The sequence below is a fragment of the Protomyctophum parallelum genome (genome assembly GCF_964188405.1).
Source record: "Protomyctophum parallelum genome assembly, chromosome: 5".
In the NCBI taxonomy this organism is placed as follows: Eukaryota; Metazoa; Chordata; class Actinopteri; order Myctophiformes; family Myctophidae; genus Protomyctophum; species Protomyctophum parallelum.
Window position 1 is genome coordinate 22,691,905 of NC_139702.1, and position 23,774 is coordinate 22,715,678.

The 23,774-nt window shown below is 41.9% G+C and overlaps 2 protein-coding genes across 2 annotated transcripts; both read left to right on the forward strand.

Moving 5' to 3' along the window:
- Window positions 1-484: 484 nt before the first annotated feature.
- polg2 (polymerase (DNA directed), gamma 2, accessory subunit) lies at window positions 485-9,094 on the forward strand. Its single transcript, XM_083765473.1, has 8 exons — window positions 485-1,218; window positions 1,874-1,979; window positions 3,645-3,750; window positions 4,405-4,590; window positions 5,356-5,496; window positions 7,349-7,429; window positions 7,585-7,685; window positions 8,341-9,094. Exons 1-8 carry the CDS (start codon window positions 720-722, stop codon window positions 8,504-8,506), a joined length of 1,386 nt encoding a protein of 461 aa, XP_083621599.1. The 5' UTR covers window positions 485-719; the 3' UTR covers window positions 8,507-9,094.
- Window positions 9,095-9,888: 794 nt separating this feature from the next.
- Window positions 9,889-23,593, forward strand: srp68 (signal recognition particle 68). The gene is made up of 16 exons (XM_083765021.1): window positions 9,889-10,019; window positions 10,504-10,570; window positions 11,209-11,322; window positions 11,438-11,633; window positions 11,958-12,040; window positions 12,329-12,438; window positions 12,564-12,643; window positions 15,060-15,200; window positions 18,169-18,267; window positions 18,932-18,990; window positions 19,176-19,329; window positions 19,904-19,998; window positions 21,111-21,240; window positions 21,900-21,975; window positions 22,130-22,182; window positions 22,345-23,593. The coding sequence occupies exons 1-16, from the start codon at window positions 9,941-9,943 to the stop codon at window positions 22,570-22,572; spliced, it is 1,764 nt and encodes a 587-aa protein (XP_083621147.1). The 5' UTR covers window positions 9,889-9,940; the 3' UTR covers window positions 22,573-23,593.
- The last annotated feature ends 181 nt before the right edge of the window (window positions 23,594-23,774 follow it).

A 23,774-nucleotide genomic window follows, 5' to 3' on the forward strand; every position in this document is an offset into this window, starting at 1 on the left:
TAAATAAGGTCCACACACTGGATGATGTTCCAAAACTTAGTTTTTCAAATGGTCATCATCCAGTGTGCAGACCCTATCTTTCTTCACAATAAATGGTACACTTGACTTATAATATTCAGTGTTTGACATGAACAAACAGGTTTTATAATTGGCCACAATTATAACATATATGATATAAATAGTATGTGTTATAATTGTAGCCAATTATAACTCGTTTAACTATTTATTAAATACACAGTATACACTATATTATGTGTAGGCCTATATACACGTACCGTATATATATATATATATATATGGCAATTGGCAGATAATGGATCATATGATTCTGAATCGTATATAACAGGAACGTGTGACAAACTGGATGATGACTAACTCCAGAAGGTGGCAGTAAAAGTCAAGCAGCCCGAAGAAGCATTTTTCCGTTCCGGGGTAATCTTCTTTGGGTTCCGGGTTATTCTGTCAATATTGCGTTGTAGCGTTTGCTCGTTTGCTTTCGTTTGCAGTGTGTATGTTCTATGTTTTGCTCTCGATCTCTTAGAAATTACCATATGATGCGGAATTTACAGATTATTGGACACTATTATTGTTTGTATGGTCGCAAATTATATTTTAGATGAACAAATAAATTGGAGGAGTTAAGCGTCAGACAGTGAGCAAAGCTGCAGAAACGACTGGCCTGTCGGTCAGGTTCAACAGAGTATGTTTGTCCGCTTATCATGTTCGCTTACTTCGTCAGACGTTGCCCAATAATACAGCGCGAAGCCCTCTTTAAAACGCTACAGTGCAAAATAGCACCCGCTGTGCATCCCAGCAGATGGCGCTGTTCAGCAACAGGCTCTACAAATGGTCCATCAGATGACCACATCCAAGCATTGGTGCAGCTCACTGCTGACAGGTTCTACCTACCTCCTGGCCACTCGTTTCAGCACGGGACAGGATGCAACTATGGACCCCTGGGCACGGAACTCAAGAAAAACATGCTGGATCAGTGGTGGCACTCTGTAACAAGGTCCAAAGAAGTGCAGGTGTTTGGGATAAACACTATAAACACCATAAAGGGGAGAGCTATTGATGGGGATGGACAGTTGAAGGTTGTCAATATGGAGACTTTAAACCAAGAGTTTGGCCTGCAAGACTTGAACAAGGACCAACTAATTCAGAGGTTAAGGACACTTCTTCGAAACACTGTGTCTCTGAGAACAGGCCTTCTCCAAGGTAGTGTTCCTTATTCTATAAGTAAACATCTACACAAAGTGATTTAAGATGCTTATGCCATGAGCTGTGATAGTTTTAAAGGAATATTATTATTATTTAACTCTGGAACAAAGACCACCACCAACCAATACATCCTAACTGTGGTTCAAAACCTTTTTAATTTCCAGTACCCCCAAATTATTTGGCTGGTCCATAGCTCTAATGAAGGTAGCCCTAGAAACGGCTCTTGTTGTTACATACAGTATGTACGAAGTATAATTAAATGATCACAGGCATTCTAGGTCTATAATGAAGGCAGCTATGTATACATGTATGTGTGTATGTGTATGTGTATATGTATGTGTGTGTAAAAAATGCCTTGTGTGTAAAAATCTACACATTAGAGCTATGGACCAGAGCTAGCCGTGGACCCCCTTCTGAAATGACCTCCCTCCATACCATACAATAGTTTTGTTGTGAGCTTGCAGATCAGCTATTGTCAAATATCTGAGTACTGTACATAGTGTTAAAGTGGTTGAGCTGATTTTGATGCTGGGGGCCACGGCCCACCCCCTTGGGTCTCCAGACCCCACCTTAAGAACCATTGCCATAACTCATTGTCTTTGTTTACAGACTAAACGTTCTGACTAAATTCTGTGGTCTTTTTTATTCTAAGGTGCCTTGGAACAGTATATCCCATCTTTGGAGCTGGTGAAGAGTAAGCTCCCCTTTGGACTGGCTGAGACAGGCTCATGTTTTCTGTCCTCGGATCAACCTGGTTGGTGAGGGTCTTCTCGTCTCATCACAATCTGCTCCATTTTGCTCACAGTGACAATATTTACCCCATTAAGACCTGAGGCCGATTCTACAAAATGTCTTCTAAATCCAGTTTTCTGAAAATCGTGTTTCTATTTCAGTCGTTTTCATGTCAAGGACCACCAAAAATGGTAGCATATTCACAATAAAACAAGGAAATAAGTAAAAAATAAAAACAACAGAACATCAACAACAATGGGAAGTGAACAACGCACGATAATAGGAGCTTTACTGAATACATACATGACTGGGGACAAAGGCAAGCATATGAATGTACCGGAAGGTCTGGGGATAAGTGTATTTTGTTGAAGTGTTAATCAAGATTCCAATACCTACTACCTCATTAGTAAAGGCATTATAGGACTCCATCTTTTACTAAATATGTTTGGTTGAAGCCTCAGGGGCAGTGCATATGTAATTTGTTCCATCTGGTAAATGTCCCATATTATTTCCACCCACATACTATATGTTGATAGGTCCGGTTTTAGCCATTTAATTGTAATGCATTTGATGGCCGCTGTAAGCAGCACATGTAATAAATATATGTTGGCTCTACCCTCCAAACCTTCCGGTATCATTCCCAGCAACATTATGATTTGCAATTTTAAAGATTTTTCAAAAATAGCAGATCTACACACTCATAGTGTGAAGTGTCGCGCGATGAGCTTGTATATCTGCTGTTTTTGAATGGCCAAAGTATAAAACTGGTTAAAGTGGTTAAATTACACGGATGGGTTAATGGTTTAATAGTTGCAGACAGTTATTTGTATCTGCAAACAAGGAAATCTCACCATGAAGCTTCTGCTATAATGATATATATCTCGTAGATGGTCATTGGTCAGTAAAAAACTAACCTGACCGCAAATCACATATAAATATTAAAAACAAAGTAGTGGGGGAGTAGCAGATCATCCTGGTGGCTGAAACTGGTAGTTTTGGCCTTGACATACGTTTTCACCTACAGAATAATGCTACGTGGGCGGCGGTGGCTCAGGGGTAGAGTGCCTGGATGGTAACCGTAAGGTTGCCAGTTCGAACCCGGGCTCCCCCAGAGTTACTGTCGAAGTGTCCTTGAGCAAGACACTGAACCCCTAATTGCTCCCGATGTGCTAGTTGGTGCCTTGCATGGTTTCCGGCCGCTGCCATCGGTGTATGAATGTGTGTGTGAATGTAATGCACAATCTCTGTAAAGCGCCTTGGATAAAGGCGCTATATAAATGCACCATTTACGTTAATATTTAGCATGTTAATATTTGCTTTTGCTAGGTGTATCATTTGGGTAAAATGTATTTTTGTGAATACATTTTGAGATGTTGTGTTTAGGTGATCAGTAATATACCCCTTTTATCTATCTCTCATCTATATCGTCTCTGTCGGGTGGACACCTCATATGTCCAAAACTGTTTACTATAGCATTCAAATGCAAAAGTAGCAGATTTACAAGCTCAAAGTTCGTCGCTTCGAGCTTGTGGATCTGCTACTTGTGATGCTTTTGTGTGACGCTGTAGTGTGATCAAGTACAGTAGGTCGTTCATTTACAACAACAAAAAACACAAAAAGTTACAATATGGAGATAGGAAGTTTGTGCCCAACAACAACAACAACGATATTTTTCTTTTTTCCTCTACCAGCCCAACAGAAGTCACTCAGACATCACTTGTGTGGTTCTGTTCTTCCCGTACAGCCTCCCAGTGGCTGGACCACTGGGCACGGCAGCGGCTGCAGTGGTGGAGGAAGGTGAGTGTTTTTAAGTTAATGACCTAATTGATCACATCAGACTACAGCGTCACACAAAAGCATTGAAAGTAGCAGATCCACAAGCCCACACCACGTTTTGAACTTGTCGATCTTCTACTTTTGCTATTTTTGAATTTGAATCCTAGCCTGACCTAAGCAGAGACATTTCTGGCCTAGATGGGAGGGTCGCGCCTCAGAAATGCGCGCACCCTGATTGGATCTCATCGATCTGTCCGTCACCCCCGGCCCCTCCTCTCCCCCTAGTGCAGCGCTACGTCACATCATTTAGAGCGACGCCCACCCGGAAGGGTTGACTCCCACTTTTAGACTGGTTCAGCCCACGGCTTTTTCCAGGCTTTCATCTTTCGCGCAGACGAAATGAAAGCCTGGGTATCGAGGCTATTTGAATCCTAATAAGTAACAGTTTTGGAAATCATGGTTTTAGCTCTTTTTAGTGCTAACAAAAAGACAAAGGAAAGTTTTCATGATTGCAGTATGCAGAGACATCACAGTAGACATCAACAACATGGCTGGTGGCACAACTTTATTTGGGACCAAAATCTCTCATGGAGCTATTTTTCAGGGCTCCTACTATAGTTTTTCAGAATCTCTGTTATCCATCCATCTTTTCTATCCTCTATCTACTGTATATAGTTTGCCGTGGCTCCATCAGACTTCAGTTGCAGCGACATCACCGATGATGAACTGGGAGGGAGGGCATCTCGTGGCATTAAGATTGTCTATAGTTTCCCATGGGGAGAGGAGCCTCTGGAGACACTGTGGAGCCGAGGAGACACTGAACTGCTGCAGACGCACGGGGACATCCGCGCCAAGCTACAGGTCAGTGTGCTAAACTGAGCTTCTACCACATTTTGAACTCCACAAGGACTTAAGCTAAATATGGGATTTTAATTATAGTGTTTAAGCTGCTTGGTCCATCTGGAATAAATGTGTATAACCCAGTACAGTTTGATCCCACTATGGCACTATGGAAACTAGTGATGGGAGATCTATCGGCAAACACATATATCGGCCAATTCTACTTGTTTTTAGATTAATCGGCATCGGTTCGATTAATCTGTCTGTCTTTGTCTTTACAGATAAACAAGTAACAGCTTGAACAGATTTTCAAGCTCACAATATTAAATATAAAGGTATTTAAGTTAAATCTGACTTGCCTAAGCCTGCAGTGCAGATACCCTGTTACATGTATTTTTCAGAATGGACAAAATTATTATAATTTTTCAATACAGAATGAGATCATATCGACATCGGTAATATCGGTTATCGGCCATAACACCAATTCATTATATTGGATATCGATATCGGCCAAAATGTCTCATTGGCACATCCCTAATGGAAACCTTTATTTAGACATAATGGTATACATTTCAAAGTAAATATGCTTTTATAGCTCAACATGTCAGCGATGACTACACTTATTGATTGATCATATTTTGGTTTGTAAGCAAATGGCCATGGAACTAATTTCGCCTTTTATTAAAAGTCTGCTATTCAATGTCACAACTGTTTAATTTTTAATGTGATTTTGATTGCATTGTTGGACTTGAGGAACATGCATTGCATGTCATTCTTATGTTTTAGTGCCGAGACGGGCGGAAGCTTGTTGTTCCGCATGTTGTTTCTGTAACTGGGAACATGGACCGTGGAGTAATGGCCTACTTGGACAATTCACTTCAGCAGCTGAAGAAAGCAGATAGCAAGCAGAAACTACACCAGAGAAAGGTGACAATCAGTTTGAACTGGAACCATTGACAGTGTAATTGTTAAGGCAAGAAATATGTGTGCTTGATAGTTTTCACTATCTTCATAATGTATCATCTTGACTTTTTTTTTTTTTTTTAAGAGTAGCCAATAATTTTTGCCAGGTGCTTCCTGGCCTACATTCACTACTACCCCAAGTAGCGACTATAGACACTTTTTCTTGCTTCATCATTTTGTAGTTTCGTGAAATGATAGAGGTAGAGTAAAAGCAGGAGAGAAAAAAACTGTAGAAATGGGTGAAAATCAAACATCAAATCAAAAGATATATACATACAGACAGCATGTGTAGTACGGTGGTCAAGATGTTTAGAACATTAGCAAAGCCGGATGCATGCTGGTGGATTCGAACCCCTAGACTCCGGTTGTAGGCAGGTCATTTAGTTCAGCTCAGTGCTCTGCTGAGCACATTTTCTAGTTTTAGGCCCTCATTTATCAACCGTGCGTACGCCAAAATATGGGTGCACACCAAAATTAAATTTTTGGAATTTACCATTTCCGCCAAACTTGAAATTGAACTTGAGTAGGACAAAAAGTCACGTCAGCATTGTCTGAACTGCTGACACGCTGTCACAGGCATCTAAGCATAATGTTTTCACTCCTAAAATGTTAATATAAAACTATGTATATACATGTAAAAAAAAGAAAAAGAGAGATTTCCAACTGTACAAGTAATTAAATTTGCGCAATTAAAAACAATATAACATGTTTACAATGTATTCGTTTGTGCTTAATCTAACAGTGCTTTACTGGCCTTGTTATGCAAGCGCACTTGTGAGATGATTTGGGAGCGCATGCGGTATGACATCAGATGCCTATATCACTGTACTGTCTGTGAGTGATATTATAAAAAAAAGGCATAAATGGACTGCACGCCTTTATTTCCAAGCATGACAAGCATATACAGCTTGCCTATTTGCAATTGTAGCAGGCTATAGGCGTAAGGGGCTTAATCATTCACCATTTAAATAAGTGCTTTGACAGTTAAGATAAAAGCGAGATCATTTTAGGGGGTCGGGAGGACGGGACCGCAGCGTGCGTCGCCAACACATACCAGCACACATGCAAGCGGCAAGCCTTCATCCATATGTTTATGATTCGTTCATCAATGATCAAATCACTACAACGTTGATTATGACTGCCTTGACGACATGATAGCATATCTCTCATGCAGGCAGCTGACACTCACCCACAGGACTTATCACAGCAGTGCGCAGTCTCACGCCTTCGCTGTGCACTGCGCACGAATGGGTAAAATTAATATAAGCCAGCCTACAAACGTATTCCATTCATGGCGATGCGATGTCGATGTGTCATGTAGGTGCGTGCGTGCGTGCATGACAGCAAGGCAAGCGAGGTGAGAGGGAAACAGACAGGGTAGGCCTACAACTTTATTTAATTCATGCAGGTGTTCGTTCTTTATTTATTTAACAACACACCAGTTAGTTGGGCTTGCAAGTTCATGCGTGTGCGTCTGTGTGTGTGTATGAGAGAGGGGGGTGAGGCGGGCAGCAAGGCACGGGAGAACTTTTTTTCTTCCTGTAACCATGGTTTCCAGGACGTATGGCAGTTGTTCATGTCGCAAAAACAAGGGCGAGACTTGATTTCATAGGGCGTGCCAGATAGATTTCAGCCGTCACATTTATTAACGTCAGAACGAAATTAAGGAAGGATAAGCTGTTTGCGATCACTTTATAAATGCCGTGGCGACGTGGGTGTACTACGAAACCCACACTCGAATTTGGGGCAGATTTTACACTCAATTGATAAATGAGGGCCTTAGTCTTTAGTCTTTTCTCATTGAGTTTGGTTTCAGGTTCTGAAGTTGCATCCAGTTTTGGCACCAGTCAAGGTAGCTTTGGATATGGGCAGGGGAGCAACTGTGGAGCTCAGACAGGTAAGAAAATGTGTGCGTTCACAGATTTATTCTGGGAGGTATAGATTGTTGGATTAATTCAATTGAAAACACCACTCAGGCTTAATAAAATTGGCACGATTAAACCAAACTATTTGATTTTATTGGTGATTACTTATGCAATGATTCTTTTGTAGATTAGTGATGTCTTGCGATTGGAGTTCCTGGAGGCTGGAATCTCTGTGTGGCCTGGGTATCTAGAAACAATGCCAACATCAATGGAGCAGCTGAACACCAGGTAAAACACAGGCTTTTATCTATTGCTCCAGATCAACGCATGTGTTATTTCTTCTCTGAAACAATTCATTACATTGTTATATAAGAACATAATAGGGTTATTAGGATTAGTTATAAAACAAAGGAACAAAATATAATTAGACTCGGACCTTAGCTATCTGTACACTTGTACAGAGTTCTGACAGAGTTAAGAAAATGTAGTTGTATATTCTATGAATAAATATTATGTACAATTTTGTACAGACCATCAACAGTGGATATTGGACTGTACAGTGTCAGCAGGCGTGTAGCCTGAGCTAACGTGTTAGGTTTCTGGTCTAGAGGGGCGGGTCGCGGCTGAGATTTCCGCACGCCCTGATTGGATCTCATCGATCTGTCCGTCACCCCCAGCCCCTCCTCTCCCCCCTAGTGCAGCGCTACGTCACATAATTTGGAGCGACGCCCACCCAGAAGGGTTGACTCCCACTTTTAGACCAGAGCGGCCAATGCGTTCCTCCAGGATTTCAATTTTTGCACCAACAAAAATGAAAGCCTGGTACCGAGGCTAGCAGGCGTGTAACAGTGGGAATATGTATAATGCATCAAAGTATGATAAAAAAAGTAAACTCCTATTTTCATTTTTGTGTGTGTGTGTGTGTGTGCGCATGTCTTTTCAGGTATGATGAGATGGGGGTTCTCTTCTCCATGCTAATAGGTGAAAATACACTGGAAAGTGGCCTGCTGCAGGTCCGCAGCAGAGACACCACTATCAAGGAGACTATGCACATATCTGAGGTCAAGAACTTTCTCACCAGATACATATCTGCTGCTGACAACATCTGAATTGGATTTTTTCTTTTTTACGTGCCAAATGGGAAATTATGGGGGGGGGGGGGGGGGGGGGAGTTTTTGTTTTCGTGCTTTTTACCTATTCTTCTACCCAATTTAGTCGTTATGCCAATTGATTCCTCCCGAGTCCCCACACTGTGGTTGTATCCTACTGCCTCACCTACTGCCTCACCTATCATTGAGGAGCCCCCATCGGGAGGCGTCATTCGTACTACTTTTCCCGCCCAACACTCCCTGCTGACGGGTGCTGCCCCATCCCGCAGAAGTGACATATTGACATATATATGACATATTTTCAACAGAAAAAGGTGTTGAAGCAAGTCATAGTGAAACGTTTTCACCAAAGCATAACATTTATTTTTGAAGTTGAAGAAGTGGATATGTCTGTGACCATATACAATGCCCCCTACTAATGCACGAGACAAAATTGTCACAGCAGTTGCCATTGGGAGTGGTGGGGAGCACCACTGTAGTATGAAGTGTTTTTGTGGATTGTAGGGATGAAATGTCTTGTTTGGTATTTTTCTCAAATCATGCCTCAAAGTGTAAACGTTCCATTAAAGTGTGTTCCCTTTTCACTTATGAATGTTTTCATTACTTTCTGACAAGTTATTGTGCCTTAGATGTGCCTAGGAAGACATGTCCAGGTGAAACTGATCACTAGCTCCAAACAAATAACTTGAATGTAGAGAAATATTTAAATGTATATTACATTTAAAACACCCTGGCTTTTTTGTTTTTGTCTGAATTTGAATGTGACTTTGATGCAGCTACGCCAATAATGATAACGTCTAGTATTATTATTACCTTATACTAGTGACTGTATAAGGAAGTCATTTATGCAACTTTGGTGCTAGAGTTCATTTGGAATGGACTAATCTTGTAGTAGCTACTAACTACAGTATGCTAATGCTGAAATGTGTTTACCACATTACCACCACTTTTACTAATAGATAATTTGCATGTGTAGTTAATTACTCTGGACTTTCTCTTTTCTTCACGCAGAGCAAGGAGGTAAATATGTAATCTGTAAGTACCCCCATAACTTAGAGTGTACATGAAAGTTCTTTATCCTTGAGTTGTAATGTAGTTCATTTATACATTCATATTGCCTTTACGGGGAAATGGATGTGGATCTCCTGTTAAAAACGTCGCCAACAAGGGGCGCTGTAGGCTGTCAGTTTCTGTCCCTATGATTAGAAGGACGTGGAAAACCTAATTTACTGTACTAAATAGCTAAACTAAACTGATATAAATAGCAATAGGAGATTGACATGATGTTACATACTCTTGTACAGTAGGTGGCGGTATGCACCTTTATGTTGGTTGCGATCCGCCATAAAACTCAGAGAAGAAGAAGAATTTACTGTACTTCCGGGGCATCTGTGCAGCTGAGCTTAGCTGAGCTACTGACTGGACCTGGGCAGAATGGCCGCAGACAAGCAGAACGAGGCTAAATTGGCCACATTGGACGAAAATAAAGAGAATGAAGGTCTTGGACTGGAAAGTATCCTTTGAACACATAGAGAAGCTGCATTGTTCAGTATATTATGTCCCATAGTGGCTTAACGGTAGCTCATAGGCTAACTTTAGCAAGAGAGGATGATGGCTAACAACGCGACGTGTCAGTCATTCAGTGTAGCTTAAGTAGCAGGCGTGCTGTAATGTGATTAAATCTTACGTTATGAATGGAGTATCCCAAATAGCTTGTCAATATATCTTGTCAACTAAGAATGTGGCTACATGTATAGCTACTAGCCTTTGATCAAGACTAATGCCTTAGATGTATTTTAATCGATCAAAATATAGTCTTGTTCCAATGCTATATAAGTGTCCATGTGTCAAATGTTTTGATGACAACAAGTCCCCTTTGATGGCTGCTGAACAGTGTCTATCATCCACAAACTCGAGCTTGGTTACAGATGTGTGTGCTACTGCTACAGTACGTAAGCATGTTGTGTACAAGGCTTTCCCTTAACAGTGAATTGCAGTTCTGCAGATAATCAAGGACTCCCAGCAGCAACATGGCCTCAGGCATGGAGACTACCAGAGATACAGGTGAGTTTGTGCTGTGGCCAAAACCACCAAAGATGTGACATTTGTGACTTAATTGTCAACGTAATTCAGCCAACGCATCATGGTGCACAACATGATGGCACTGCCTTCTAGAACCAACATTTAGTTAACGTTTTTGTAATCCCAGGATTAGTATAGGGGTTAATTCCTTCTACTGTATCTTCATTACCTCTACTGTTGCAAACAGTCTCAAATACATTGCCTGCAGCCTTATGTTAAGGCAGACTGAATTACAACCCGCTAAAACGTTGTTTTTGGCATTTAGAACATAACCTGTTGATCATTTTAACATTTAAAGTAAACTGTAAACTTTTATGTCCCCACGTGAGTGTCAACATTTCAGAGGGTATATTCATATAGATTATTGCACTTTTGCTCTTCATGCAATACAACCTGTAGTGGTCCTACCCGTAACCCGACCACAGGACATACATTGTGCTCATAGAAAAGCAGGGCGACAAACTAAAACCACCTCAGTTATGTTTTGATAACGGTTATATTGTATTAACATACTTATTTATGGATTTGCAGCTTTATCGTTCATATAGTACATTTGGGGGAAATGGAATAGAATGTTTAAAAAAATACAATGCAGTAATTCTCTGTGTTACTATTCCCAGAGGATACTGTTCCCGCAGACTGCGCCGTCTGCGCAAAACCTTGGGCTTCAAAATGGGCAACAGACACAAATTTACTGGGAAGAAAATCACAGTTGAGATGCTTTCTGACAGCAGGTGAGGAATGGATGCTGGCAGAACTAGTAAATATTTTCCACACAACGTTGTGGTGTGCCTTTTGGTGCTTCAGTCATGTGACCCATCCTATCTTATCCCACTCTTCCCTGCTTAGGTACCTATTACTTGTTCTAATGGAGGCAGAGCGGGCATGGAGTTATGCCATGCAGCTGAAGCAGGAAGCCAATACGGAACCTCGTAAGCGCTTCCACTTACTGGGACGCTTGCGTAAGGCTGCCAAACATGGCGAGAGGCTGGAAAAGCTCTGTGAGAGTCCCCGTGTAGATGCCAGGACCAAGCTGGAGGCTCAGGTGACTGGAAGGAAGAGCCAGGGTTCTTTACATGAGCCTGATACAACTTAGGGACAGGGACAAGTTCTTGATACATTTTTGTCCCCTGAAATATTAAACACAATTTGTGTATTTACTATTTACCTTAATTGTACAGTATGTGTCAATAACTAGACTGTAGACAACAGTTCTTATTTAAAGCATAATTTAACTTTGGTAGAGGTTTGGGTTGTGTACTTAAGTTGGTCACAGTTGGACGTTGGACAGTTTTGTGCTAGGGACCCCTAAAAGAGAATGTTGCATTCAAATATGCAACAAATCACAAATGAATGCGTTTTGCTTCAGGCCTACACTTCCTACCTGACTGGCATGGTGGAATTTGAGCTGCAGCAGTGGAAGCCTGCCATGGAGGCCTTCAACAAGTGCAAGTGAGTTTTGACTTTGCAGCAGTCAGTCTTGAGTCTTGACATGTTATGACTGTGGAAAATATTAAACTCTTTGCCGTGTTCATTTTTGTCATCAATTTATCTATATTTTAGAATGGATGGCAGCTTAAAATGGCCCCACTTCCGATGTTTCCTGTAGTTTCTTATTCACAAACTATTGATAATACATTTAAAATATGATGGAAATTGTGGTCTTTGCCATGCAGATATGGCTGTCATGTTATTTGTCAATGTAAACATCTCCGTTTACCTGTGTGCAATGTTCATCAGGACAATTTATGAGAAGCTTGCTAGCGCTTTCACTGAGGAGCTGGCAGTGCTGTATCATCAGCGTGTGGAGGAAATCTCGCCCAACATTCGCTACTGTGCATACAACATTGGTGAGCAACGCAAGCACAAAATCAATCACTTTGCACATTCACTCAACAGGTGGAAACAATTGCACAATCCATCCCACTGACATCACAATAAATCCTTCACTCGCTTCTTTTTCGTCTGTTTGCAGGTGACCAGAATGCTATCAATGACCTGATGCAAATGAGACTGACTGGGGGAGGTGGAGATTTTATGGCTGAGAAACTAGAGGTACGATAGGCTGTCAACCTGGAAATATGTAAACGATAATGTACTTGTACTTACACCAAAGTGTTCCGAATTATATTGTAAAATATAGACATGGCGGAGTTCACTCAGGACTATATTCTCCATATTTTTCCAATATTGGGGCATTATTATGCATATATTTGATTGAAATATTTATTAACAGTTTGCAGAATTACAGTACATTTCAATTACAAACTCAATACAAAGACTGTTAACTGTGAGTGGACGACCCAATTATTACACTTGTTTACAAGAGGGTCCAACTTGTTCAATTCATCAACATTTAGAGATGTACAAATAGACACTTCTATATAGTCAAAGAACAGAACAGGAATTCATCATAAAGGAGGTAAAAAGGGAAAAGAAACATATACAGTGGGGGGAAAAGGGGTGGGCGGTGGGTTCAGATTTTACGGGGGCCAGTTTTGAATTGCAGCCGTCCGCAGGTGCCCTTTGAGAGCGGTTTTGAAGGAGTCAAGGGATTTGCATGTCTTAATGACTGTTGGAAGGGAGTTCCACATTTTGGTGGCATAGGAGCGAAAATAATGTTGTCCCTTGTTTGTGCCGAATCTGGGTTGTACATGGTTCGTTGCACTCCCTCTGGTGGTGTGGACTTCGTTAACATTAAGGAAGTATCTAGACAGGTACATGGGTATCTTGGTGGTGTATCGAATCTTGTGGACCAGACCCATTGCAAGATGCTGTACCCCAAGTTATTCCAGCCTGTCAAAGTGGGCAGGGGTGAGGGGGGTGAGGCCAAGTAGGAGGTCAAGTCTGGAGCCTAGCTTTAAGGGCCTTTGAGGTGCTTGTTACGTGGTACCAGGAGGTGCATGCATAGTCAAAGAAACCTTGTACGAGGGCTCCTGTTAAGGTCTTCAAGGTGTTTTTGTTGACCAGTGAGGAGATCCTGTAAAGTTATCTTGTTCTTTGGTTGACTTTTTTGATTACGGTGGTGGCCATTTTATCACCGGAAAGATTAGCCTCCAGGATGGAACCTAGGTAGGTAATTTCATCTTTACGTGTGATAACATTGTCACCCACTCTAACCAAGAAGGCATTTGCCTTGCTGAGATTACTATTGGATCCAAAGAGAATGGATTCAGTTTTTCCCAGGTGTAAAGATAGTTTATCAGCGAGCCAGGTGCAGATTCTACCGAGTTCAGAGCTGAGGGCCTTTTCAACCTGCAGTTTGTTCCTGTCCGAGACTAGCAGTGCCGAGTCATGTGCGAACAGGAACAAGTTGCAGTCACAAGCTGTCGTGTCGTTTACATATATTAGGAACAGTAAAGGTCCTAGTATGCTTCATTGTGGAACGCCACAGCTCACTGGGAGGGGGGGGGGACAGTGTTCCGTTCACCTCCACCATCTGTTCTCTCCCCCCCAGGTAGGATTGCATCCAGCTCACTGATGTGCTATCGAAACAAATTGCTTTTATCTTGTTAACCAGTATGGAGTGGTTCACGGTGTCAAAAGCCTTTTGGAGGTCCAGCATGACCATGCCGCAGTATTTGCCAGCATCCACCTCATGTTTGATGTGATCGCTCAAATAGAGAAGGCATGTGTCATTGGAGCGGGATGTTCTGAAGCCAGATTGGAACTCATACATTCATTTATTTGTGGCAAGATACTTTTCAACCTGTTCATAGACAATTTTCTCCATCACTTTCGAGATGGAGCTTAGAATAGAAATAGGGCTGTAGTTGCCGGGTTCTAATTTACTCCCTTTCTTGTGCAAGGGGGTTACTTTGGCCAGTTTGAAATCTTGGGGGACCTGTCCCTGTTTGATGGAGAGGTTTACTATGTGGGTGATGATTGGCTATAGAGATGGCTGAGTCTCTGAGAAATCTGGAGGGAATATTGTCATGGCCAGTGGCCTTGTGGGGTTGGAGGGCACTCAATTTCTTAAGTACCTCATCCGTTGTTACCATAACTAGTTTAAAATCGTCTTTACATACCAGCACCCCTTACCAAACAAAAATAATCTTGTTTATATATATATATTCACGATAGAGGAAAAATCGTGTTTTCTTGGTAGCAACTATCCAGTTGAACAAACACCCACTTGCTACAGTTTATTATTATGGTCACATTAAGTTTAACCACATGAACCCTAGTGTCCCTATTCTGGGCTTATTGTAGGCACACTTTCTGAAATTGGTACATCTACAGTACATGTTCACAACGTGAGGTGAGCTTTTAGATGCACTACTTTCGGAGAAGATTTGTGTAGAGGGGGAAAATCTGACAGCCAGTCAGAAACTAGATTTTGTACTGTTTTATTATTTACCTTTTAAATTCTCAGTATACTGTATGCACATGTAAATTCTTTCCCCATGTGTTTTTGTTACCTTGTACACTATACAGTGTTGCATGTTGACAATATGTGATGTTTTTCTAGGCTCTAATTACCCAGACGAGAGCCAAGCAGGCGGCCACCATGAGTGAGGTACAATGGCGAGATCGCTCAGTGCCTGTAAAGGTTGACAAGGCCCGCATCTTCCTCCTGGGCCTAGCAGACAATGAGGCTGCCATTGCTCAGGTCAGTCTGGTTGTGTTAAGGGTTACGTAACCACACATTGTTAATACACAAATATTTTATTTTAACCTCAAACTTGAACTGAAACCAGTGTGCACAAGAAATTGGCACCGATCGATCCAGGTGTTTACGAGATCAGCTCTGGACACAGACGGATAGATTCTTAGACAGCCAGTAGGTGGACTTCACCAACCTAATGTTGTCCTCAATGTCCTGTCAACACCTTGTTCCGTACACATTGTGCTCAAGCACTTCCACTAGGTGGCATTCTCCTGACTTGTCACCTGTTCATAAACAGTCAATGACATCCACTAATGGCTCCCTACTCTCTGTACACTCATCCCACTTGTGCCTGAAGGCTCACTAGTATGTAGTACACACCTCACCTGTCACACCCACCTATCGCACTACCCATCTACTCAGGTCTCTGGCATGTGGCCCCTCTCACCGCCTGACTGCATTCTGTTCATTTCAATGCGCACAGGACTACACCCAGTAGGTCTCTGTGGACAGATTAGCATCATTACTAAACGCCTTTCCGTTTTGGATGGGCTTTTGTGATGCTTATGTGTAGCTTTTCAGGCAACTCACCTGCCAGTGGCATTTGTGGCAGACTTTATAAATAAATGCTGTTTTTGAGTCCTTACGGAGCTATGTGGGTGGGTGGCTAGGTGAGTCTGAGCATGAAAACAGCATGGTTGTTTTTCACCACCTGTGCGCAACCTAACACACACGCACATATTAACTGTATATATGGTGATTTCGGGTGTGCCAGTACAGTACAGTAGAGGGACCCCCACACGGTAACTCTGTCATTTCTCAACCTTTTTGGACGTGGGGCGGCTCGTCGGAATCGTGTCCTGTGGGTCTGGAACTTCCGTCCCCCACACGGAGTTGCACCACTCACTTCACACGGGTGTGATTTTATTTAGTATTGCACCGCGGTCAATCACACACTATCCAACTGTTTCTCCCCGTATTGCAAATGAATATTGCCTGTGTGTGAACCTATGAGCAGATCTTTAAGATGTCTACATTTTGAGAACCGAAGATTACCGTTACCAAACTATATTAAGTGAACATACCAGTGCTCTGGCATGTTTAGCTCACTATAACACAGTATACTTGTTAATTTCAAGGCATTCTGTGGTTTTTTTGATTTTCAAAGAAAGCCATTCAGTTCATTTCAATGCCGTATGAAAATCAATTTGCAGACGGTGAGCACATCAAAGATCAGTGATGTTCAATTTAGTTGATAGAGTAGAGAATCAACGGTTACTCATCATGGACCATCCATCTTAACCCTTTCAGTGCTGGCATTTATTGAAAAATTAGGATCTAATTCACGCCAGCATTTTTTCCAGTCGAGCTCTTATTTTAAAAAGCCACAGTTCCAGTCTACCGGAAGTAGCTTATCCCAGCAAACTCGACGGAGCCTGGGGAGGCCTTGTTTACATGATTGTACACTGGAGAGCTCCACATCTCCGGCTCTGTGCCGTCAAAGAAACGCTGTTTTGACAAATGCCATCTGGGACAAGGAATAGGAGATACAGGCGATTGAAAGAAACTGATAGAATGTATTATTATGGTGACGACGATCTAAAATGGACGATCCAGTGCTGTGCTAACAACATAGCTAGCTAACCGGCTAACATAAGTAGCATTATGGCTCGATTGATCGAAGTGCAATTACCATTAATCAACGGCAATGGCGTTAAGCGTTAGTATCAAAATTAGGCTTCAATTGGCATTAATCAACGGCGCTGAAAGTATTAACTGTCAAACATTTGAGTTTACACTAAGAAAGCCTTATAAAGCTGTAGGCTGGCTCTGCTAAATGCACTTTCTACTCCTCCCCATCTTGTTAACCACCCTTTCCTCCCCTCATACTTAAAAAGATGCTTGACGGGTTGGCCCAGCCCCAGTCATCAGGGCGTAGTGGGGGTGGTGGTGAATTAAGTAATCCCCTGGGTGGATGTGGGTGGCCGCATAACTTAACTATTACTAATTACTACACAGTGTGGAATCTTCTCGTAACATTCCTCACTCCATTCAGCACATTGGGATTGCCTAATAATGGGTATATTGCTCGTTTGTAAACAAAGACTGGACAGAAATGAATACATTTGTAGTAAAACCAACAAAGTGCCACTTTGTTCAAACTCTTATCATCTCATAATTACTCATACTGTCTTCACATTAAATCACAGCTTATTCAAACTTATTTTCCTACATTTTAACTATATAATTCATTGCTATATAATAATTATTTTGTTAACACATTGAACTCCAATAGACCCAATTTGGTTTACAGCAGGACTGCTCTGTCTCTTCTCTCATGGACAGAAGACATAATAGGGCAGTGTGAGGATGAACAATTGTCTCATTCACACAACTCTAGAGCCAGTCATGATGCCATGTACAGGATTGGATCAGCAACTTGCTCAGCTACATATTTATGTCTCCCCTTCTCTCAGCCTCAGTCACATTCCAACTTATGTGCTAAGTCTCCGTGTTTATCAGATAAGATCTCCAACCACGGTGAAAGTATTTGTCAGATTTAAACTCCCCAAGGGTCTCATGTAAGCCAGTGACTTGTATAGTTTATTTTCAACCAATCAGTAACACTATAGTAAAAGTCATACATCAGATGCAACTCCACAGGCTAAACATGAAAGTGGAAATAAAAGCTGGTCAAAGTAACGAGGCAAATCATGAATGATGAATAAACAAAATGCAATACACAAAACTTATGTATAATGAATAATAATGAATAATGAGATGAAATAAACACACCAGATAAAAGCCAGTTGTTAAAAGAAAAATATCTACACACTCTGCCTCACCACCTCTGACAAGTCGGCAAAAATGTTTTTGTATTTGAGATGTATATGCCAGATTTATCTTCAGAAGAAAAGGCCCACATGCAGTTGGTAACTAATGCATCTTTTGGATATATTGTAATACACAGGCAACAAATGAAGAGACCAAAGAGCACCTGTACGAGACTCTGCTGGTGGAGTGCAGAGACACCATCCAGACTGTGAGAGAGGAGCTCAAGGCAGAGGCGGTAAGAGGAATACGTTTGGTTGTCATCAGGGTTAATGGGTGATGAGTTGCCTGAGAAAAGGTAGGATATGCACCACTGAGGAGGTTGTAGGTTCAAATCCACTGTGGTGCATCCAGCCTTGTCGAGCATCTACACCAACACAATTGGCCCGTGTTCGGGAGAGGGAATCCGAACGGGGAGGGTGATAATTGCCACCGCACTTAATCCTACGGGTTGAAGCGGCACCTGTCAGCAAGGAGTGTTGGGCGGGAGGAGTATGACAGAGGCTCTACATTCTTCCGTTGGAGGCTCCTCACTGACTGGATACAACAGCAATAGCAACACAGAAATGTGTGTGGGGAGGAATTCATTGGAATAAACTGGGGATAAAAGTGAATGTTTCGTGCATGGGTGAAATGTTATTCACTTGTGGTTCAAATAAAAAAAGACGGGAGAGCAGTTTATCATGTGCGGAGATTACTTTTCTTCAGATTGGAATTGCTTGCTCACAAGATGTTTACGTGATGTCTGCTGACTAACTGGAAATACTGAAAATAACTAAAGGTGCTTGCACACTGGGCGCGTTTTTCGGAAAACCGATGGAGAAACGTTGCTAGAAATCCAAAAACACGCTCGGTGTGTGGAGACCTTAACTTAAACAAATGTGTGCCATTTGGTCTTGCAGAAGCAGCGTGAGAGGGATCCAGACAATAGCAAGGTGTCCAACCTGCAGTTCCTGCACAGGTAAATACCACTTCAGTTAACATCAGGCAACACATGCAGGTGAACAATTGCACAAACAATCTGCACTAACGGAATCAACCATCTTCTCGAGATGCACCAAAGTATGCAGCATAGGGTTTAAATTAAACATCTCTAGGCCATTAACTTTTATTTTGACATCTCTCTCTCTCTCTCTCCTTGACCAGCTACTTGACCTACATCAAGCTGTGTACTGTGGTGAAGAGAAATGAGAGCATGGCCAACACCCTGCAGGTTAAACTGAAGGAGCCCCCAGCTGATGACAACAAGAGGACCCCTCGCCCCCAGGACCTCATCCGCCTGTATGACATCATCCTGCAGGTATAGTACACATCCACACATGCATGACAGTGGAATTGTCAGGATAAATGTAAATATGCTTATAATAATAATAATAACCAGTATGACGCCCTGATGGTGAGAAGCGACCTCACCCTAAAAAGTGCACAGGGTTTGATGAGGTCTGACCATAATGGAGCGTATCTCGAGTGTACAGGGTTTGATGAGGTCTGACCATAATGGAGCGTATCTCGAGTGTACAGGGTTTGATGAGGTCAGATCAACATATGAAATGTCAGAACAGGTCGGCTCCATAAGGAACTCTACTTTGTTTGATTCTGCCATTTCCTCGTCACAATGTAATAAATCTCAACTTCATCCTGTCTGTCTCCTCGCTCTGCTTCCCTTCCCCATTCCGTTTTCTCTTCCGGCCTCGCTCCACCCTCTCCGTTCTCCAATCCCCTCCTCTTCCACCCCTCCATCCCTACTGTACCTGCACCCTAACCCCTCCATCCCTACTGTACCTGCACCCGAACCCCTCCATCCCTACTGTACCTGCACCCTAACCCCTCCATCCCTACTGTACCTGCACCCTAACCCCATGCCTCTCATTCAGAGTCTAGCTGAGCTGTCCACCCTGCAGGGACTGGAGGAAGACGCTACCTTTCAGAAGGAGGTGGCCCTTAAAACGCTGGTCTATAAGGCCTACAGGTCAGTAAAACGCTGGTCTATAAGTCCTACAGGTCAGTAAAACGCTGGTCTATAAGGCCTACAGGTCAGTAAAACGCTGGTCTATAAGGCCTACAGGTCAGACACGTAACAATTCAAATGACACATTTATGTGCATATAATTGAAATGGCACAAGGTTTAAACTTATCTAAATAAAACACAGGTGTTACTGTATACCCAAAGCAATACTGCCTCATTGAAGTTGGTATTGTGACTTTATATTTTGGGGCCTCTTTAACAGTTTGAGAGTCCAATGGAGTTAGCTGGTTTTGTCAGAAGCACTTTTTAATACTTCTCATTGGTTCAATGTTCTTTTTTTTTTACCAACACACAGCCGTAAAGGCTGTTCAGTAGCATTAATTTATGAAAAAAAAGAAACCAGTTTTCTCCCGGACAGCGACGATATGTGTGAGTGATAATAATAATAAAGCTTTATTTGTATAGCACCTTTTAAGAACAAGTCACAAAGTTATTTTACAGAGAAACATATATAAAAACATAGCAAGGAGAACACACAATAGAATAAAATGCATGACAATAACTCCAAGAAATCAATAAAATCACATTGAATGGTGTTGAATGCAGCTTTGTAGAAGTGAGTATTAAGGAGTGATTTAAAACGTGGAACAGACTCGGCAAGCCTGATCTCTAGGGGCAAGGCATTCCAGAGAGTCGGTGCGCGGATAGCGAATGCCCGGTCGCCTACAGTTTTTTTGCAGCCTGATTTTTTTTTTTAAAGAAGGTCCGTGCCGGATGACCGTAGGTCACGGTCTGGCTTGTAGGGGACGAGTAAGTCAGATATGTAGGAGGGGGCGAGTCCGGATCTAGCTTTAAAGGTGAATAACAGTATTTTGAAATGTATTCTGTGTGAGACAGGCAGCCAATGTAGGGTGGCAGGATAGGGGTGATGTGATCGTATTTTTTGGAGCCTTTTAGGAGGCGAGCTGCAGCATTTTGAATGAGTTGTAACCGGTTGATGGATTTTTTTGAGAGGCAGGAGTATAGGGAATTACAGTAGTCTACACGGGAGTAAATGAAAGCGTGGATAACTTTAGTGATGCAGATGTAATGTGCGATGGTTCTGTCCTTGCAGGTGTTTCTTCATAGCCCAGTCCTACGTGGTGGTGAAGAAGTGGAGCGAGGCTCTGGTGTTGTATGAGAGAGTGCTGAAGCATGCCAGTGAGGTCCAGTCTAAGGCCAAGAGCCTCAACAACAGTCTGAAGGTTCATGACCCACTAACACACACATCACACGTACATTAGGCAGAACTAACACGTACATTGTACACCTACTATACTCCTGCATTTTCTTCTTTCCCAGCTTGTTTTTCTGCATTAGTGTGTGTAATGCATGAAAGCACAACACTACATCCATTGATGAGTAAATGCTATGAACATAAATGGAGCATGTAATTAGAATTGAAAGGAATTATAAGTGAATACGAGTTGGTGAAAGGGTCTCATACTGTGGATGATCTAGAGGAAAATTCTGGATTAACCATTTTCTTACCTTTTAATGATGTTAAATCCAATGCCGAGTGGTGCAGGACTACAGGTGAAAAATTACATAACTAGTCCATCCAGAGCCTAGAGGGCACCGCAGCAGCGTCATGCACTAAATTGACTATTTTGATCGCTCAAAGTATATATCTTTTTCTTCTACACATAATTACCAAATACGCTGCACAGTGTTTTGTCCCAAATGGGCTTCCGTAAAGGACGAGCTCTTTGTGCTCTGGATAGTTACTGTATGTAATATTTCACCTGTACCACTCGTTATTGGATATAATAATAATAATATCAGATTAATCCGGAATTCTCCTTTTTTAAAGGCATTGATATTTCAGCAGTTTTTGATTGCTGTTTCTTATTGGCCCCTACAGGATCTCCCTGATGTTCAGGAACTTATTGCTGATGTCAACGCTGAAAAATATTCACTTCAGGCTGCTGCCATTTTAGGTTGGTACACACCGAAACTGCCCACCACTTTATATATGTTCTTGTTTTCTATCAACATTTTTACATTAAAGAAATGTGTAGAATTGAAGTAATGAGTACCTTAAGTGTGTTAAGTTTATTGAGTGTGATGCTAAGTGAACTGTTTCTATTTTAGACACTGATGAGACTGCTGAGGTTCCATCCCAGCAACAGGTGAAAGACAACAAGGTAAAAAGGGGCCGAAACATTAATTCATTATTTATAATTATTATTAGTAATTTCAAATGTATTAATTTGTAGAATGAGATCAGTTAGTTAAAATGGCGTAACAATATGATCACCTCAGATGGTATTGACTCACGTTTTCTCCTTTCCACTTAATCTATTCAGCCCCTCAGTGACCATTTGGAGACCTTCAACCTTGACCCTACTTTAGTAGGCAAGCAGCCCAATCTAGTCCACTTCCCTCCTGACTTCCAGCCAATCCCCTGCAAGCCCCTGTTCTTTGACCTTGCGCTCAACCATGTGGCCTTCCCACCGCTGGATGACAAGGTGGAGCAGAAGGGCAAGGGCGGTCTGACGGGCTACATCAAGGGCATCTTCGGCTTCGGCAGCTAAATTGAGCCCCAGGATTTTAAGAAGCCTCCGGGAAGGGCCCACGAAGTCCACTTGATATCTCGTGCAATGCGACCAGGCTTGGGTCAGTTGTTAATTGGTTTAACTTGAGATACGTTTTAGCAATCGCTTTTGGACTGCCTCAAGTGCAAGATGTGAGGATTGGAAATGTTGTGTGACGGTCTGATCGGATCCAATGTTTTAGCCTAAATCAATAATAGTAATTCAAATAACAATCTTACCCAAGTCTAACTAGCGCCATTGGTAATAAAAGGTTGCATGGTTTGCTGGCACACTGGCGCCCTCCTCCCATCTGAGCAGCCAAGATATAACATTCTGTTATAGAGGTTTTTATGCCTTGTGATTTTTGCTTCTAAGGCCAAGTTCTCAATCTCAGTCTGTACTGCTACAGTAAAATAAGCCAGGATGGCAGACTGGTATTTCTTTTTTGAAAGCGCCTTCATTTACTTTTTTCTTATTCTTTTTGAGAATTGCAACCATTTGTCCATGCCTGGGATACAGTTTCACTCTCACTTTGGGACCCAGTTGTTTTAATAATTGACAAATGCACGTCAACAAGAGGACTTTGACCATTTTGAGTTTAACAAACCGTAGTCTATATTTGTATCTATCATCTCAGTGTCCGAAGACGAGCAGAGATGTGTAAATGCACGATTAAGCCATGCTGTCACATGACTGTCTGTGACCGGTCATCAAATCATTGTGAGAATTAACTTGTTTCGTGCACAAAACTAAGCCCCTCCACAGTCACACAGGTATAGGAAGATGGTTATTAGCAATTGTCCCTGTAGACATAATGTAATGTCACTCTTTTTCTGTTTTGTTCTCATTTTGTTATTCTGCATTGTGTGGAAAATGAATGGTTTGGGACTTTAAGCCCACTTTTCACTTGTCCCCCATACCAAAGGCAGTTGTTTGTTTTAAAATGCATAACTACCAGTATGTTGAGCTGACCATATTTAATGGTTACACACGTGAGACATTTTCATTGTCTCTTCTATACTCTCTCACACATGGAAACTTCATTTGTTTGTGATTTTTATCAAAACGTATTGGTTTTCATTTTTCCCGAAATGTACCCTCTTTGTTAAATAGGCGAGGTAGAAAGTGCTGCAACTATTTTCGCACTGTAACCGATAAGTCCATGAAATGACTTATGATATAGAAAATGATTGAAGACTACT

Excerpts from the sequence above, each read along its gene's own strand:
- polg2 (XM_083765473.1), top strand. The coding sequence starts at position 720 with ATGTTCGCTTACTTCGTCAGACGTTGCCCAATAATACAGCGCGAAGCC. Across the intron at positions 1,980-3,644 it reads TCCTCGGATCAACCTGGTTG|CCCAACAGAAGTCACTCAGA; the intron begins GTGAGGGTCTTC and ends TTCCTCTACCAG. Across the intron at positions 4,591-5,355 it reads ACATCCGCGCCAAGCTACAG|TGCCGAGACGGGCGGAAGCT; the intron begins GTCAGTGTGCTA and ends CTTATGTTTTAG.
- srp68 (XM_083765021.1), top strand. The coding sequence starts at position 9,941 with ATGGCCGCAGACAAGCAGAACGAGGCTAAATTGGCCACATTGGACGAA. Across the intron at positions 10,020-10,503 it reads TGAAGGTCTTGGACTGGAAA|TTCTGCAGATAATCAAGGAC; the intron begins GTATCCTTTGAA and ends AGTGAATTGCAG. Across the intron at positions 18,991-19,175 it reads AACCTGCAGTTCCTGCACAG|CTACTTGACCTACATCAAGC; the intron begins GTAAATACCACT and ends CTCCTTGACCAG.